The sequence below is a fragment of the Euleptes europaea genome, chromosome 2 (assembly GCF_029931775.1).
Source record: "Euleptes europaea isolate rEulEur1 chromosome 2, rEulEur1.hap1, whole genome shotgun sequence".
NCBI lineage: Eukaryota > Metazoa > Chordata > Lepidosauria > Squamata > Sphaerodactylidae > Euleptes > Euleptes europaea.
This window is the reverse complement of record NC_079313.1, coordinates 126034510-126053378: the sequence shown is the minus strand read 5'-3', so window position 1 is coordinate 126053378 and position 18869 is coordinate 126034510. Positions and strand designations below refer to the sequence as shown.

Genomic DNA, 18869 nt, shown 5'->3' with positions numbered 1-18869 from the left:
CCAATTGCCAAAATGGCCATTTTAACTAGGTGAACTGGTCTCTATTGGCTGGAGATCAGTTGTAACAGCAGGAGATCTCCAGCTAGTACCTGGAGGTTGGCAACCCTATGTGTGCTGCTACATCACTTCAGGAGAAAAAAACCATAAATGATGTAGGTTGCTCTAGGAATTGCTAGAAACAGTTTCCTAGAACTACCTTACATCATTTCTGTGTTTCCCCAGGAAATGATGTCGCAGTATATATGGCACAGAGTTTTAATTTTTCTCTCTCCTGATGTCGCTTGGAGCAATGGGAGGCAAGGAGGACAGATGCTGGTGGGAGGCCTTCTGTCATAGGCTGAACCTGGAGGTTCAGGGATGGAAAAATGGGGGGGAGGGTGAGACAACATCTTATGTACTGCTATGTCACTTCTGGGGAAACCCTTCCTTATGTCCTTGAACACCAGCTATGGTCATCTGGCACCATCTGTTGGCTATACCATCACAGGGAAATATTCTCAGCTGGTGTAGTGTTTAAAGTGCAGTCCTGAAGGGAGTGGGGCCCCAAAATTGGCTTAGGAGCCAGCGCGCCCCCACGCCAATGTAAGTGCCCACTTATCCTGGGATAAGGAACACCTATGCTGGCACAGGGGGCCTACACGCTGGTAAGCCACGCCGCTGCGTAGGGCTTCGCCGCTGACACAGCCATGCCGAGAGTGAAATCCCAGAAGTGGGAGTGTTCCCGGGGTTGGACCTGATGTTAGTCAGCTTCCAAACCCCTTTTGCCCTGGGAATGCCCCCTCGAGCTGAGATGTGGCTGTGCCACCTTTTATGGTGGCGCAGCCTCGCTGTTTTCTATGGAGACATTTTCCCCATTTTACATTTTTCTTTTTAGTTAAATACTTTCATTTTCTCCATGGCGGCCGGGAAGCCTCTTTACAGGTGGCGCGGCTACACCGCTCATAGCTGCCGCGGGTCTGCCCCTCTTCAGGAATGGGCTGCCTGTCTTCTGTACTGAAAAGAAATAGACACCGAGAATCTGTATTTTCTCCACAGTGACAAGAAGGCCAAGACTCGGGTGACTCTCCTGGCTAGTATGTGAGTTGGCTTTATCGGCTGAATCTTTTCCAAAGCTTTACCTTATGAATTGTCTTATATGTCACTAGTTTGGTATAACAGAAGGAAACAAATTTGGAAAGGTGTTCAGGGCTCCATCCAGATAGATAGTGTAGTTGCAATTGAATGAATTTTGGAGATTTGTATTGGATTTAATGATATTAATGACTATAATTTCTGTAAATGTATAAAACAATAACAATAATTTTAAAAACCTATGCATTTGGACACCAAAGAGGAGGAAAACCTTTGTGTGGAAGGGGCCAAAATGTGTATCAGATGGAGATTTGAAGGGGACCTATTATTTTTTTATGCAGGGGACAGCAGATAATACAGTATCTCAACATTATACCAAATCGGGGTTGTTGATTTTTATGCTTCAGATTCTCTTCTGTTTTGTATATGTTTTAATGAATGCTGCAAACTGCCTTGAAAACATATTATCGAGCATGCAACACATAAATGTTGACAACAGAGGACCCTTGAAAGCATAATATTTGAACATAGTGATTTTATATCCGAGAGATCCCAGTCCAGAAGATTCTATCACATTTTGTTCAAGAGTTTTCAAGACTTTTGAGTTGGCATGATAATTGTTATTCTGTATTTTTTATCTTTCACATTTTTTTAGCCTCAAGGATAATATATTGAGACTGCAAAAGAGGTGAGCATGAAAAAAGGATGCCGTAAATATGTATATGTGTGTGTACAAATATGAGATAGATTTGGGCTAGGAGCACGAAACAAAGCAGGAGAGCAATCTTAGAGTCCTGTGATATGCAGAGAAATATATTCATAACACATTGTGCCAAAACAGCTTAGAAGATCTGCATGTGTGAGTAGATTCATGCACACACATGACACACTGGCTACATTGGATAAACGTTCAGATAAGCATCCCAACTTCGGATGCACATCTTAATGCACATTCAAGTGTGACTCAGCATCCACATTTTAGTGGCATGTTAATGTGTTGTTTTACGCATTGGAGTGAAGGATAATCAAGTCTCTCAGAGGCCCCAGAATAAAACTGGAGGGTCCCAAGCTGGGAATACCTGCCATATGTGAATTGATCATACTCAAGCCAACTAAAGACACATTACAAAATATTAGTGATATCATAACACAGTGGTGTCCTTGTACTGCCAGGGCTTCTGTGTGATAGGGTTGCCAACCCCCAGGTACTAGCTGGAGATCTCCTGCTATTACAACTGATGTCAAGCCGAGAGAGATAAGTTCCCCTGGAGAAAATGGCCGCTTTGGCAATTGGACTCTATGGCATTGAAGTCCCTCCCTTCCCCAAACCTTGCCCTCCTCAGGTTCTGCCCCCCAAATCTGCATATTTTACCAGGTTTGGTTCACATGATTGGAAGACCAGATTTTGTGGGAACTCAAACTGAAAATGTGTGCATTCACACATGACGACTGCTATGTATCAAGTGGATCACAGGTAGTGCTAGGGGTTGCCAGCCTAGGCTGCGAAATACTTGGAGACTTTGGGGGTGGATCCTGGTGAGGGTGGGGTTTGGAGGGGGGAGGGACCTCAGCAGGGCACAGTGCCATAAAGTCTACCCTCCAAAGGAACCATTTTCTCCAGAGGAACTGATCTCTGTCACCTGGACATAGGGTTGGCAGCTCCAGGTTAGGAAATACGTGGAGATTTTGAGGTTGGAGTCTGGGGAGGATGGGGTTTGGGGAGGGGAGGGACTTCAATGGGGTATAATGCCATCGAGTTTACCTTCCAAAGTGGCCATTTTCTTCAAGTGAACAGATCTCTGTCATCTAGAGAGCAGTTGTAATCCCAGGAGATCTCCAGCAACCAATTAGAGGTTGGCAACACTACCTGGAGACCAATTGTAATACCTGGAGATCTCCAGGTCCCACCTGGATGTTGGCATCCATACGTAGCGCTCTCTTCCATTACACAAGATTGGCACACTCCAGTTGCAACTACTGAACAGGGCTATAGTAGTACATTTGTCCAGAGCTAGAAACTACTCCCTTATAAAAGGATGTCCCTACAAAATTATAATAATTGGGAACACTCATGCTGATTCCACACACATTCTCCTTTGTCTTCAATAACTCTCATAGCCCTAATAAATTTCATTTTGCCTGAAAAGCCTTAAGTGATTTAAGAGGGAGAGTATAGAGCCCTCCAAGCTGTCCCCAAAACAACAACCAAAAAGCTGTTAAAATGTACCAGTAATACCCTAAGGTAGGGTTGCCAACCTCCAGGTGGTGGTTGGAGATCTCCTGCTATTACATCGGATCTCCAGGCAACAGAGATCAGTTCCTCTGGAGAAAATGGCCACTTTGGCAATTGGACTCTATGGCACTGAAGTCCCTCCCCTCTCCAAACCCCGCCCTCCTCGGGCTTCACCACCAAAATCTCCAGGTATTTCGCAATCTGGAGCTGGCAACCCTACCCTAAGACCCATGTGATAACAGCAAATCCTCATTTGCCCTGAGATAGCCTGTATCAACTAGCCACCTTTACTAGTCCACGAGCTCGTGCCAACGGCTGTTAGTCTCAGTAGATCGCAAAGGGGTGATACAGAAGCTCTCCTTAATTGTCCCATCTTGGGTCTACCCCAGGTTGGTTTTGTGCAGAAGGAAGTGCTTTGGCAAGGTAGGAATCCCTCTTAGACTGGCTGCAAGCCACTATTTCGAGTTGCAAGGCAGCAGGAGGGGGTTCCCAGCACCTTAGCTTAGTCTCCCCAAGGTTCGTTCCTTTGGGAAGAGCACCTCTGAGCATCCGCCTGGTAAATAGAGTACCCAACTCGCTGGGGGTAAAGGGAAGATGACTGGGGAAGACAATGGCAAACCACCCCGTAAACACAGTCTGCCTGGGAAATTTCGGGATGTGACATCACCCCATGGGTCAGGAATGACCCGGTGCTTGTACAGGGGACTACCTTTACCTTTAACTGAAATGCATTTTCCTGTGTTTCTAACAGGCTTGCTGCTGAAAAGCTACAGGATGATATTAAAAATGGATCAGACTGCTCTGAGTATATAGCTCTGGATGAAACCATACGAAAGAGTCAGAGTGAGAAATTAGGTAAGGACACATTATTAACTCCTGGAGTTTTAATTTAGGCTAGTAAGCTTGTATTTTACAAGCAGAAATACATTCTGAGATGACCTTGGGTCCGTCATGTTCTCTCAACCTAACTGAACTCACAGGGTTGTTGTCAGGACAAAATGGCAGAGGGAAGAACTATGCATAATGCCCACAAAAACAGGATTTTAAAAGAACAGGATTTTAAAAGGGGAGGGGCCATGGCTTAGGGGTAGAGCATCTGCTTGGCATGCAGAAGGTCCCAGGTTCAATCCCCAGCATCTTCAGTTAAAGGGACTAGGCAAGTAGGTGATGGGGAAGACCTCTGCCTGAGACCCTGGAGAGCCGCTGCCTGTCTGAGTAGACAATACTGACTTTGATGGACCAAGGGTCTGATTCAGTATAAGTCAGCTTCATGTGTTCAAAATGTACTCAATAATTATTTTTGAGGGTTTTTAATTTTATATGTATCCTTTTTATCAGTTGTGGAAGAACTCTAAAATTTAACATCCCAATGGGTGAGTCATTTGTTCAATGAGAGCCCAAGTGTATTATTACATTATTTATGTCTGCCTTTTTCACTTGTACTCAAGGTGGATTACACAGAGTCAGTCAATATAATTGACAGGATGAGGGATTCAATAAGCAATACAATAGGATGAGGGTTGTAGAACTAATCAGAAGTTTAAAAACAGAACTGAAACAAAGCGTAAGTATTCCCACATGTTAAATGATGGAAAAAGTACATGGTAGGATCCTAGTTTCAGCAACCTAAACACAGTAGTATAGGCAACAGTCCCTAATAAATTAGTAGTCGATTTTGCCCATTTGAAGGTTGGCACCTGCAGAAGCTGATAGGAAGAAAATAGATTCCTTTGAAATGTGGTGTTGGAGGAGAGGGTTACAGATACTGTGGACTGCCAAAAAAGCAAATCAGTGGGTTCTATATCAAATCAAGCCTGAACTGACCCTAGAAGCTAAAATGACTAAACTGAGGCTATCGTATTTTGGTCACATCATGAGACGACAAGAGTCATTGGAAAAGACAGTCATGCTAGGAAAAGAGGAAGACCCAACAAGAGATAGACTGACTCAATAAAGGAAGCCACAGCCCTCAATTTGCAAGATCTGGGCAAGGCTGTCAAAGATAGGACATTTTGGAGGACATTGATACATAGGGTCGCCATGAGTCGGAAGCGACTTGACTGCACTTAACACACACACACCAGCAGAAGACCTTGTTCAGATGAGCAAAGCTGTCGTGGAGGATGTCTGTCTGTCTGTCTGTCTGTCTGTCTGTCTGTCTGTCTGTCTGTCTGTCTGTCTGTCTGTCTGTCTGTCTATCTATCTATCTATCTATCTATCTATCCGCTCTCCTACTTATTTTTCATTAATGTAGCATTTAGAAAAGGTTTTTAATTAAATTAAAGGGCTGTTTCATTTTAGGCACCCCGTTTCCACTGACTCAAGTAGGTATGACATGTCTGCCAATTCCAGCTTGCATTATATCTCAGTTTTTGCCAACTCCAGAAACGTCTTTCAGGTTAATTTCATTTCAGATGGATTTGCATGCTTCGTTCCTTTTCCAGAACAGGTTAGTCCTTTCAATAACAGGGATAACTGCTGACTAACTGGGATATCTGCTGGGTGGCCATTAGTGGCCAAGCCAGCTTGATTTGGATCTAACTAATGACATTATGGTACACCCATTGTCATCACTAGCCAGGTCTGAAACAAACATCCTTTATAGGGAATGCTTAGATTAACTTGCTTCTGGGATATTTTAATGCCCCAAACCATCCTGTTTGTTCATATCAGCATGAACAAACCGAGGTTCTTCCCTTTGGGCCTAGGAGTTGCTGCCAGTTGCCACACTCTGAGTTCAAAAGCCTGAAATGTTTACGTACGCACATAAGTGCTGTCAAGTGACAGCCCACTTATGGGGACCCCAGTAAGGGGCTTTCAAGGCAAGCAAGAAGCAATGTGTTTGCTACAAAGTGATCTGCTTTATTTCTCTCGCCTATGCTATTCCTTTATCCTTCTGTTGAGCGACTATAAAGTGCCACCTTCTGGCAACAACTGTCCTTGTCATTCCTTGTCATAATTTGCATTAAAATAATGTTCTGTTTCTTAGTGGAAAAGATAAGTAAATGGATAGAGGTGGTAGACAGTTTGGAATCCCACCTCCTGAAGTTCATGGAAGCTGTATGTGCAATGCAAGCGTTTGCATGGCGATTTTTGGAGCTGCACATTCTTAAGATTATATCTGGCTGGATCATCTGGATCACTGTTCACGAGGTCAGCAGATAACCCCGGTGGTGTGGGAGGTGTTCGTTATTTCTTGCGGCTCATCTACTGTTGTTATAATACATTAGCAAACTGTCCATCCTTATGACCAGATGTGTGTGCGTGACATAGATATTAGGTGAGTGGTGACTGCTTTATTGTCATGTTCAGTCCCTACATGTTTCGCTGTTTAAGCTTCGTCAGGGGGGTCAGAGGTTTTTTAGATCGGGGGTGTCAAACATATAGTCCGAGGGCTGGATCCGGCCCCTTGAGAGCTCTCATCTGGCCCGTGACCCAGTCGAGGCAGCCAACCCAATCTGGGCTGGTGATTCAAGTGACATTTATGTCATATCTGGCCCTCGTAATAAATGAGTTTGACACCCCTGTTTAGCTGAACCTTTCCACAGCAATTGCTTAAGTGGCAAAATGTGTAGGGGCTGAACATGACAATAAAGCTATCACCAGTCACCTTGCATCATTTCCCCCTTTTTTGTTGACACGTTGCTTGGTGTAGCCCTATTTTTCTTCTCTTTTTGACACAGAAATTGCCATGATCCCTAAATCTCAGTACTTTGCACATAAAAACCATTGCATCGTAACTCCCCAACAAATCCCTGTCAAGGGTGTTTTCCAGATGGGGACAAGTTTGTGCAGTTACTCCGTTGTTGCTGCAGATGTTGATACAGTGCAGCAGCTGCAGGGCTTCCACACGGCAGGTTTCTCTGCATTTCCCCTGCCTCAGTCCCTATGGCAACTCTTTTAAACATGCAAGTATGTCACATGAAAATGGAAATCTCCCTATGATCAATGTATTGTTTAGATTTGCCCTGAACTCCATGTATTGGAGGATCAAGTAAGAACATAAAAAGTGTCACTTGCAACTAGATATGACAGGGGGACTTATTTTGAACTCTAGAACTGAGGCACACCTGTAAACTGTGTGATTCCATGTGAGGTCCTGTTTTGTAAAAGGGACGCAAGAGATAAGAACCTCTCTGAGACGCTTGAAGATATTGTGAAGCAGATTATTTCAGCTAAAATGCCGTTGTTGCTAAATGGCTTAGGGAACAATTTTAAGCAGGCCTACTCAGAAGTAAGTCCCATCTTATTCAGTGGGGTTTACTAAGGATGGAAGCCTTAGATTTATTATTGCCTTTAAACATTCAGTTGCTGCTGAAGGAATTTTTTAAAAATCTGCACAGCCAAAGAGATCTCCAGTGGCCAATCAGAAGGCCTGGTAGGCAAAAGCCCCACGTGGCCCTACCTATTTCTAAAAAGATTTGGTGGGTCCCAGGAAAGGTGTCGGTGTTGCCATGGCACCCATGGTCACCACACTGGGGACCCCAGCTGTAGGCACAATGAATAAATCTGCTGCAGCATTCTTAGTTTCATGAATGATTTTAGTACTTGCGGACCAAGTAAAGGATCAGTTAACCTGCCAGGAGCTTAAACTATCTTCCACAAAATAACTGAGGCATAGGAATGTCTCTAGAACTTTGCACTCATGAGGGGTATTTATAGCTACTAGTAAAAATGGATACTAGTCGTGATGCATACCTATTCTCTCCAGGATCAGAGGAGCATGCCTAATAGGTACTGTGGAACACAGGCAGGATGGTGCTGCTGCAGTCGTCTTGTCTGTGGGCTTCCTAGTGCCACCTGGTTGGTCTCTGTGTGGACAGACTGCTGTACTTGATGGACCTTGGTCTGATCCAGCATGGCTTTTATTACGTTCTTATGTTCACTCTCTTGTCGTTCGCCCGATAGTTACCGTATATACCCATGTATAAGCCGACCCGCGTATAAGCCGAGGTGCCTAATTTCTCCCCAAAAATGGGGAAAAATTAGGCACCCGCGTATAAGCCGAGGGTCGGCTTATAACCCCGCCCCCCCCGCAGGCTTACCTGACAGGGCTCTCCAGCGGCGAGGGTCCGGCGGCCGCGAGGCCGGGGGGGCCTGGGCAGCCTTCCTGCGGCTGCAGGAGGCTGCCCCAGGCCGCTCCCGGCCGGGAAAAATGGCGGCGGGGGCCGGGAAGGGCCGGGGCAGCCTTCCTGCAGCTGAAGGAGGCTGCCCAAGGCCCCTCCCGCCCGGGAAAAATGGCGGCGGGGGCCGGGGCAGCCTTCCTGCGGCTGCAGGAGGCTGCCCAAGGCCCCTCCCGCCCGGGAAAAATGGCGGCGGGGGCCGGGGAACCGGGGCAGCCTTCCTGCGGCTGCAGGAGGCTGCCCAAGGCCCCTCCCGCCCGGGAAAAATGGCGGCGGGGCCCGGGGGGGCTGGGGCAGACTTCCTGCGGCTGCAGGAGGCTGCCCAAGGCCCCTCCCGCCCGGGAAAAATGGCGGCGGGGGCCGGGAAGGGCCGGGGCAGCCTTCCTGCGGCTGCAGGAAGCTGCCCAAGGCCCCTCCCGCCCGGGAAAAATGGCGGCGGGGGCCGGGAAGGGCCGGGGCAGCCTTCCTGCGGCTGCAGGAGGCTGCCCAAGGCCCCTCCCGCCCGGGAAAAATGGCGGCGGGGGCCGGGAAGGGCCGGGGCAGCCTTCCTGCGGCTGCAGGAGGCTGCCCAAGGCCCCTCCCGCCCGGGAAAAATGGTGGCGGGGGCCGGGAAGGGCCGGGGCAGCCTTCCTGCGGCTGCAGGAAGCTGCCCAAGGCCCCTCCCGCCCGGGAAAAATGGCGGCGGGGGCCGGGGGAGGCCGGGGCAGCCTTCCTGCGGCTGCAGGAGGCTGCCCCAGGCCGCTCCCGGCGGCAGGAAGCGGCACGGGCCCGGCGGCGGTGGTGACGGCGGTAAGTTTCCCCCCTCCCTCCTCCCTCCCCCCCCCGTATTGACCCGCGTATAAGCCTAGGCCGGCTTTTTCAGCCCATATTTGGGGCTGAAAAACTCGGCTTATACGCGAGTATATACGGTATGTGACCAGAACTGCATAAACTGAAGCCATGAACGCAGTTATTGCGAAGTGATTCCAGGTTTTTTGTGTGTGGCGTGTGTTTGATGTTTGTTCATAGGTGTCCTTGATGAACTACCCTTTCTTTGTCCTCTGGGTGTTCGCACTCCCGTATACCAAGCTCCGCCCACACGCCTCCAGGATGTGCACATTTTGGTCTTGTGTGATGGTCGTCTGTAAAATGCTGTACCAGCTGAAGTATGTCAAGCCCTTCAAATATTCTTCAAACTGCACCCAGGTAAGCTTACTTGTGTCCTGAGGACAAATACCTCTTGAACACTACCTGAGCTCCATTTCTGTCCCTTAACGGCGTGTCTGTGCAGGAGCTTTCTGCATTAATTGTTTAGCTGGGAAACTTGTGTTCCTTATCAGGAGGATCACAGCATCAATGTACATGACACTTTCCACATGGAATCATATTTCATAATGCCTCATGACATGTGTTTCCTCCTCTTTTTTTTTTTTTTTGCAAGTTTTGATACCAGAAGAGTATTGGAAGGCAACTAAAGGCAAAGGTCCCCTGTGCAAGCACTGGGTCATTCCTGACCCATGGGGTGATGTCACATCCCGATGTTTCCTAGGCAGACTTTGTTTACCAGTTTGCCAGTGCCTTCCCCAGTCATCTTCCCTTTACCCCCAGCAAGCTGGGTACTCATTTGACCAACCTCGGAAGGATGGAAGGCTGAGTCAACCTCGAGCCGGCTACCTGAATCCCGTCGGGATCAAACTCAGGTCGTGAGCAGAGCTTTTGACTGCAGTACTGCAGCTTACTACTCTGCGCCACAGGGCTCCTGGAAGGCAACTACCCTAGACTAAAACCAGTTGCATCAACAAATAGAATATGGTTTCTGCAAAAACTGGAGTGTTTGTCTCTGCAGGGATTGGATCCAAATATCACTTATCAGTATGGCAACATGGATGAATTGTTAAATAAATCCTTGCTGTACATTGCACCCGTGGACCCAGCATACTGGTTTGGAGGGTTAATGAAGTGCCATGACAATGTTCTTCCTTGCCTAAAGGTAAGAATCTTATCAAAGTTCTATCAAAGAAACTAAGCATGAGATTAGATATTTCAGACACTGCAAAATGCTTGTTGATGTGTTTCAATCATTATATTTTATGAAAATATATATCTCGCACTCTTACCTGCTTAATTTCTGAGGCAGCTTGCAAATATACAGTAATTAATACAACACGATCAAAATCAGATCCTGAAAACTCAGTCAACCAAAATATCAAGGAAATTGTCAAACAGCAAAAAACATCGATCTATATATCTAATTTTGAACATAGTCCCAGGGTGCAAATCAAAAAACTCACACAATGGGGCCAAGTATGAAAAGGAGAGATGTTTCTACAAATCTAGGAAAACCCCAGGTTCACAGAAAAAAATGTTTTTTTAAAAAAATAAAGGAGGTGATAAAGTTTTAAATGACAAGATTGTACAAGATCTCATCCTGGGAGCTGTTTTGGATTACCTGGGCAATAGTACATAACATTGATGATGTCTGTGATTACCTAGGCCTTCCAAAACGGCTGCTGAAACTTGAGGTAATTTGAGTGGGGAAAAAGGAGTGGGGAAAAAGGAAGATGGAAGAAGGAAGATGGAGGGAAGAAGCAAAGCCAGTGTTGTGGGAGTGAGGAAAGAAAAACAGCACAAAAGGAAGGGGAGATTGGAGCAGGAGAGAAGAAAAGAAACAGGGAAACAGGAGAACCTGGGAGGAGGATAGACGGAAGGACTAGAGGGAATGTGGCAGACAAGGGGGATGGGAAAAGGTAGGTGGCAGGGAGGGAAGGAAGCAGGGAAAAGGGAGCTGTTGTGGAAGCTGTGAGGGGATGGGAAGGAGGGAAAGTAAAGATTGTGTGGAAAGGATTGGTGGGATAAGAGTTCATGCAGGTCCTCCGCATCTAAATAATTGGTCAACAGCAATAAAAGACCAGCATTCAGTTCACAAAATACTTCAACGTATACAAAAATAGTTGCATGGATGATGGGAACTGCGATCGACCCTGCTGCTGAGTAGGATTGATATTTGTCCAGGGCCCTGGTTTGTGGCAGCTGCAACCCATCAAGCTGTAGGACATATTAACATCACCACAGGTGATGGATTCAGGCACCGGAGGAATCAAAAGGAAGAAGTCATCAGAAGGACCAGGCTATAGATGGTGGTGGAGGGAATGTGATTGCAATGGATTAGAAAGCATCGGGCCTTTATTTCTGCATTTTGTAGGCTCACCTCACCATCCTGTTCCTCTTGGCGCTTGAAGCAACGGTATACCGCCACCAGCTTTTCTACCGCACCGAGAAGCAGCTGATCCAACCTGCCACTGGGAGCATGTTTGATAGCATCACCCGGCAGAACCTGGATGACGGGCTGCTCAGCTGTATCAAATACTTCATCAATTACAGTTTTTACAAATTTGGGCTAGAGGTGAGAAAATGTTAGCAAGAGAGTAGCATGCTTCTTTAATAAACAACTCAGGCCATTTATACAGGGCTGTTTCCCTCGCGGTCACCCTGCTGACTGCTCCGGTGCTTCGTTTTGATTATGTATGCCTTTCCCAACCATCAGAGGTCACCTTGCTCTTCCTTCGCTTTTGCCCCTGTTTTCCGGATGCTGTTTTAGCAAGAGTCCGGAATATGTGGGCAAAATGCACAGAAATGTGTGGGGAAAGCGAGGCGACCTCTGACATTCGGGAAAGGCATGCATAATCAAAATGAAGCATGTGAGCAGTCAGCAGGGGTGACTGTGAGGGAAGGCCTGCATAAACGGCCTTGGAGAACAAAAAAAGGATTTGGTTTGAGGGAAACACTTTTTTGGCATGATAGCAGAGACCCAAAGAGGAATCCAAGACGAATTTCTCAGAGCTGAATAGGACAGGGAAGATAAAGGAACAAACCAGATGAGGAATTAGCTGAAATAACTGGATAGATGTAGCCTAGAAGAGATACTATTAAATGGGAGTGATACTCTGAATAGATTTCAAATAGCTAAATGGATCTCAAGAAAGAAAGTCTGCTTAGCCACCAGAGACTGGGCAAGAAGCACTGGGTAAACCACAAGAAGGTAATTTTAAGCTGGAGGAAATGAGATGAGGTTTTCCATTCTTCCCATATATTGCTGTGGGTAGGGCTGACACTGAATGAGGATAGGACCTATGCAGGGTCAATTAATATGGGGCCCAGTGGATGTTCTTGGAGCGAGGAAAAGGGGTAAAGACAAACCTATGCGAAGACAAACAAAACAAAGTACAAAAAGTACCAGATGTTGTAAAAATAAAAACAGGTATATTGCGAAATATACACAGATGCAATGTTCCTTAGCTCATATGAAAGAGATCGTAGAGCATATTGTACATGTGATAATACCGTTACAAAAATGCACCATATAAATACAAAAGGAGATTGTATACTTATAAACTATACTGGCAACAGTCAAGCTTTGAATGATTGACTCATAAGCAAAACTTGTAAACACTCCAATACGGAACAGTAGCAGCACTCTGTTTTGAGAGCCAGCATGGTGTAGTGGTTAAGAGCAACAGACTCTAATCTGGAGAACCAGGTTCGATTCCCCACTCCTCCACATGAAGCCTGCTGGGTGACCCTGGGCCAGTCACAGTTCTCTCAGAACTCTCTCAGCCCCACCTAACTCACAAGGTGTCTGTTGTGGGGATAGGAAGGGAAGGAGATTGTAAGCCGCTCTGAGACTTCTTAAAAGTAGAGAAAAGCAGGGTAGTTAACCCCCCCCCCAAAAAAACATGTTCTTACAGTATGAGAAGCAATGCTAAGAGTATGAAAAGCAATGCTAAAGCCTTTATCAGAAACCTGAACATGAGATAACCTGGAAATCCCTATCAGAGTGGGTACATAGGTATAGTAAGTACAAGAAGAAAATGATTCATTAAAAGGGGGGTGATCTTGTATATGGCAACAGAGGCTACTTCCACATGAAGGTTTTTCTCTGCTTTGCCATCCAAACTGTGGCACCTTTTTTGGAGCACCCACATGACATGGTGCTCCCATTTTCTTTTCCCCCTAATCTTCCCTAATCCTGATTTGCTATTGCACCATTCCAGTAGGAAGATTCAATTTTGCAAAGGTCCCACCCACCCTGGTGCCATTTTCCTTCCGTCAGCCCTTCACAGCTGCTGTTTTCCCCTTCCATGCCATTGGAGGGGTCTTAAAGAAAACCAGTAATTGCTATTGCACTGGTATAACATGATAGCACTATACCATTTTTTTAAAGTTCTCAAAAGGCTGTCCAGTGGTGCAGTGGGGGTGGGGGTGGGGAATGCAGCAAAATGGTGGCTGACAGAGGAAAGGGCACAGGAAACTCCCACATGGATGCTTCCTTGCCAGTATGCCTCTGCATTTGCAGCAGTGATGAATACCAAGCAGAGAATCTTTGCCCTGTGGATGCAGCCAGAATTTAGGTGAGTCAGTTAAAACAATGGAAGGCGAAGCAACATCTAGGTGGCTCACAGTGACATCCTCTGCTCTTTCAGACCTGCTTTGTGGCTGCCATTAATGTTATTGGGCAGCGCATGGACCTCTATGCCCTGATCCATGCCGGTTGGATTATTTACCTGTTGAACCGCCTTCGGAGGAAAGCAATGGCCGAAGTCTGGTCCAAATATTGCTGCTTCCTTGCCAGCGTCTTGGCCTTTCAGTATTTGCTTTGCATTGGTCTCCCGCCTGCTTTATGCCAAGGTAAATGTAATACTCTACATTCTGGGTAATGGTGGGGCTAGCATGGTCACAGTCAATAATAGATGGAGCTCCTTAGGACAGTTTCGTTTGAGTGAAATATCTCCAGCCAGTGGGCTTTTCTGCATGCTTGACCTACTCCTAATTTCATTGGCAGTCAGTCTGCAAGCATTAGAATCGGTTTGGGCACAGTTCTTCTGTACATCGGCCCTCCCTGTGCTTTTCACAGTTGTGAAGTAAGTTTATTTTCTTCCACACGTGCCTTCAATAATCAAGATTTTCAAGGGAGGGGGCTGGCATCATTGGTGGCATCCCAGCACAAACCCTTTTTAAAAAATTGCAATAAAATATTGATATATTACTGCAATGCTGTAACAACAGGCTTAGCGGGTTCTCTGAATTCCCAGCTTTCATTTTTTTAAAAGTAAATCTCTAGCTACTTCCCTTGTAGAAATATGTCTTTTTGCTTATATCTTCATAAGGGGAAAAGCTAGAGACTGACTTAAAAAACAAACAAACTGGGAATTCAGAAAACCTGCTAAGCCTATTGTTACAATACTCCAGCGATATATCAACATTTTGTTGCTGTTTTTAAAATGAAAGAAAAAGAAATCACTTCATCTTTGTGGGGGGTGGGGGAGAGTAGTCTGACCATGACAGTCCAGTCATCAAAAGGTGGGCTGGAGGTGGGTGAGAATGGGAAGGACAAATTAAAGCAACAGAAACATTATGCACAAGGATAAAGACGACTCAAAATCAGCTTCCAGAAAAATATTGGTGTAAACATTTTTCTGGTTAAAGAACCAGGAAAAAAACCAGGGGAAAAACAAAACAAAAACTGAAGTGAAAACTCAAGACGCAAAAATGTGTGCAAAAATCAGGGGGTAAACCAAAGCAGTATGGGGGCAGAATTGATGGGAAAACGCACGTGGAAATGCCCTGTGACAGAGCAATTCTAAACAGAGTTACATCCTTCTAAGTCTATTGAAGTCAGTGGTGTTAGGAGGGTGCAATTCTGGAAAGCAGTTGCTTCATGTAATGCAAGTGATTTCTTTGCTGGCAGATTATCCATGGAGAACTTCTCGTTGGCCTCTGCATTCAAATCTGATTAAATGGCTGTACCTGCCTGATTTTACCAAGAGACCTGATGCTACTTTTCTTCTGAGTAAGTACAGTCTTTATTGTGTGACATCTGCTTAACATAGGTAGGTACTTCTTACTTTCAGAAGAAGAAATCCCTGAGTAAAAAGACGTATTCCCCATGCAGGAGCATGGGGAATTATTCTGTACAATGGTGTAAAATAGGATTTCTCAGGAGGGCATTTTTCAAAATAAAGTATGTAAGGTTGTAGTTAATATAGTTAACATTTAAGGCAGTCTTCATTGTGTATAGCAGGGGTCCCCAACCTTTTTGAGCCTGCGGGCATATTTGGAATTCCGACACAGCATGGTGGGCACAGCAACAAAATGGCTGCCACAAAATGGCTGCCGCAGGAGGTGGAGCCAGCCATGAAACAATAGCCACCATTTAACTTCAGTAACACAGTGCAGATCCTTGTGCTGTGGTGACAGCAGCTGGGAGAGACAATCCCCATCTCGTTGCAGTCCCCCACGAGTCCCCAAACTGGAAAGATCACGCAGCAAATCTTTCCCTGTCTCCTCTCTCATGGCAGACGACTTCCTGCTTCTTCTCTTTGCCTCATTCCAATGGCGGGTGTTTGAAGACGAGAACAAGCTCGTTGTGAGGATGCTCGCTGGGGATAATTTAGAGATCAGCCGAGTCCTAGACCCGGCTGGGCTCAGTGAGTACAGTCCGGTACCAAACTTTATGTGCTGCAGGTAAGAAGCTCAGGAATGGATTTGCTCTATAAATCAGAGGGGGTTGAGGTTTTGAGGGTGATTCTTGAAATGCGCCATAAATGCTTGCTCAATACCACGGACATTCTTGAGTCATATCCTCCAACATTTCCCAGATGAAGCAGGGTTAGTCTGCATTTTTGACAACATGCATATCCTCAGGCCTGAACACACATACACCTCTTCCACAGGGCTGGAGGTTCTTCTCTGCCTGCCAATAACTGTATTCATTTGCATTACAATACCCTCTCTGCTGGCTTCTGAAGCAACTCTGTCGGAAAATCACCCTGTTCCTGCATTATTTTTTTAAAGGATACTCCTTGGGATTTAAGGTTTTTAAAAAAAATAAAATAACTGATACCTGTTTAACAGAATGTTGAACCTTATAAAGATCTGGTTATACTTACTGTAGAATAGCTGAAACCCAAACATATCCAGCAACTCACCTTGGCCTCAGCCATGAGTTGCTGCAACCTTGCTGAAACTAAATAGGCCTGGGATTGGTCCTTGTCCGGCCGGATGGGAGACCTCCCAGGAACCCCTTGGATGCTTCCTTGAGTTCTGTGATAGAAGGCAGGAAGGATATAAATAAATATGTTTGCTGTCAGGATGGGCAAGGATAAGGGAAGTTTACATATTGGCATGTTCTTTTTATAAAAAGATGTTTCTTGAAATGGCAAAACGGGAACCATGAATATATCTGTCACATTTTAATCCCACCCTTCCTCCAAGGAGTTCAGAGTGGCATGTATAGTTCACCCTTCCACCATTTTATCTTTAGAACAACCCTTGTAAAGTATGTTCATCAAAAGAGGGACTGTGAACATATCTATCAGTCACATTATTAAACTGCCCTTTCTCTAAGGAGTTCAGTGTGGTGTGCATAGTTCTTCCCTGCACCATTTTATCTTCAGGACAGCAGTGTGAGATACATTCAGGCAAGAGAGAGTGACTGGGCCCAGGGTCACCCAATGAGCTTCATGAATGAGTAAAGATTTGAGCCTGACCGCGCATTCCTGAACCGCGCCGGCAGCCAGGATGAAAGGCCTCTGGAGGCCGGCGAAGGGCTGCACCAGTGCAAGGGCGCACAGAGCTGGTGTCCGGGCAGCGTACACCGGTGTTTGTGGCCCCAGCACTGGCGTGAAAACCCAGACACCGGTCGCTGGCTGCTGCTGTGGCAGCGCCGGGCCAGGACGCCGACGGAGCCTTCCTCCGGCGTCTGGATGCCGGCAAAGGCCATGTTGTCATCCTGGGAGGTGTTCCCGGGGTGTCCCCGCGCCGGCCTGGGGGCAGGGCCGCCATTGGGCGGCCTCCTAAACCGTTACGTCTTGGGAACGGCCCCTTTTTGTTGTTGTTGAGATACACCACCTTTTAGGTGGTGCGTTGCCTCCTAAGCCCAGCGCAGGCATTCCCGTCAGGAATGCACAGTGAGTCTCCCAAGTTTTAGTCCAACACTCTAACCAGCGTAGTGTAGTGGTTAAGAGCTGCGGACTCTAATCTGGTGAACCGGATTGGTTTCCCCACTCCTCCACATGAAGCCTGCTGGGTAACCTTGGGCTAGTCACAGTTCTCTTCAAACTCTCAGCCCCACCTACCTCACAAGGTGTCTGCTGTGGGGAGAGAGAGGGAAGGTGATTTAAGCCAGTTTGAGACTCGTTAAAGGTCGAGAAAAGTGGGGTATCAAAACCAACGCTTCTTCTTCCTCCTCCTCCTCCTACTACACCACACTGACTAGACCAGGGATAGTCTCTGGACAATAGGAACCATCCCTAATAAACAGGAACAACTGGAGCCTATTTTTAATCATTCCGTTTCAGGACTCACAGGTCTGAGTGAGTTCACCAGTTCTGAAATGCAAATATATTTTGTTGCTCCTCCAGTGATTCTTGCATTGTTCCTGTCCGCACAGGTCCTACTTGGATTTATTGAAAGTGCTTGTGTTCAAATACCTCTTCTGGTTTATCCTGTGCCTGATTTTTTTGACGGGGACTGCACGGGTCAACATCTTCTGTGTGGGCTACCTTGCGTCGTGTTTCTACTTCATGTTCTTTGGAAGAAACCTTCTGCTGAAGCCAGTCAAACATATACTCCGGCTGTGGGATTATCTGATCGCCTACACGGCTTTGGTTATCGCGACAAAGAACCTCTTTGCTGTATGTATTGGGCTCACCTTTTTGTCAAGTTTACCAAAGTTGGACAAAAATGACTCTTGACCATAACCGTAAACTTTGGAGGAAGCTGTGACCACAGTTGGTACAATAAGCCTGAGCAGATGATCAAAGCTCTTTCCCCTAAATTGCAACGGTTCTTGCAACAAACTACCATAGCTTGTGGCAGAATGAAAGAAACAGTTGAGAAACTGTTGGCAGAGTATGCTAAGTATGCAGAGAACAGGCTTCCTTGGGAGGTGGTAAGTGCTCCTTCCCTGGAGGTTTTTAAGCAGAGGCTAGATGGCCATCTGTCAGCAATGCTGATTCTATGACCTTAGGCAGATGATGAGAGGGAGGGCACCTTGGCCATCTTCTGGGCATGGAGTAGGGGTCGCTGGGTGTGTGTCGGGGAGGTAGTTGTGAAATTCCTGCATTGTGCAGGAGGTTGGACTAGATGACCCTGGTGGTCCCTTCCAACTCTGTGGTCAATTGTTCACTCAAAAAATTGCTGCTCTCTTGAGGTGGAGCAAAAAAACCCCCCAAACGTAAAAGGTTATTCATGGAATCGAATCTAATTCATAAAGCCCGATGTAGCTTGGATTACTCATGAGAAAAAGGCCGCAGCATTTGACAGCGGTTGTGTCTGCCCCTGACCTTTCAGCCCTCCTCCTGCCGACAAGCTCACTGTTGAGGCCCGCCCCCACCTCCGTCACAACTCCGCCCATTGCAGCTCCGGAGAGGGGAGGCATTCGAAGGAGAGGGGGAAGGAGAAGT

At 46.4% G+C, this 18869-nt stretch overlaps 1 protein-coding gene across 1 annotated transcript in view; it reads left to right on the top strand.

Moving 5' to 3' along the window:
* Window positions 1–18869, top strand: part of LOC130473373 (piezo-type mechanosensitive ion channel component 2-like) — a 90435-nt gene that overhangs the window by 18787 nt on the left and 52779 nt on the right. The window contains exons 13-21 of the mRNA XM_056844894.1: window positions 4056–4159; window positions 6988–7157; window positions 9436–9612; window positions 10253–10396; window positions 11609–11809; window positions 13887–14091; window positions 15152–15253; window positions 15762–15927; window positions 17855–18098. Of these exons, the coding sequence (XP_056700872.1) occupies window positions 4056–4159; window positions 6988–7157; window positions 9436–9612; window positions 10253–10396; window positions 11609–11809; window positions 13887–14091; window positions 15152–15253; window positions 15762–15927; window positions 17855–18098 (1513 nt within the window). The remainder of the gene's footprint in view (window positions 1–4055; window positions 4160–6987; window positions 7158–9435; window positions 9613–10252; window positions 10397–11608; window positions 11810–13886; window positions 14092–15151; window positions 15254–15761; window positions 15928–17854; window positions 18099–18869) is intronic.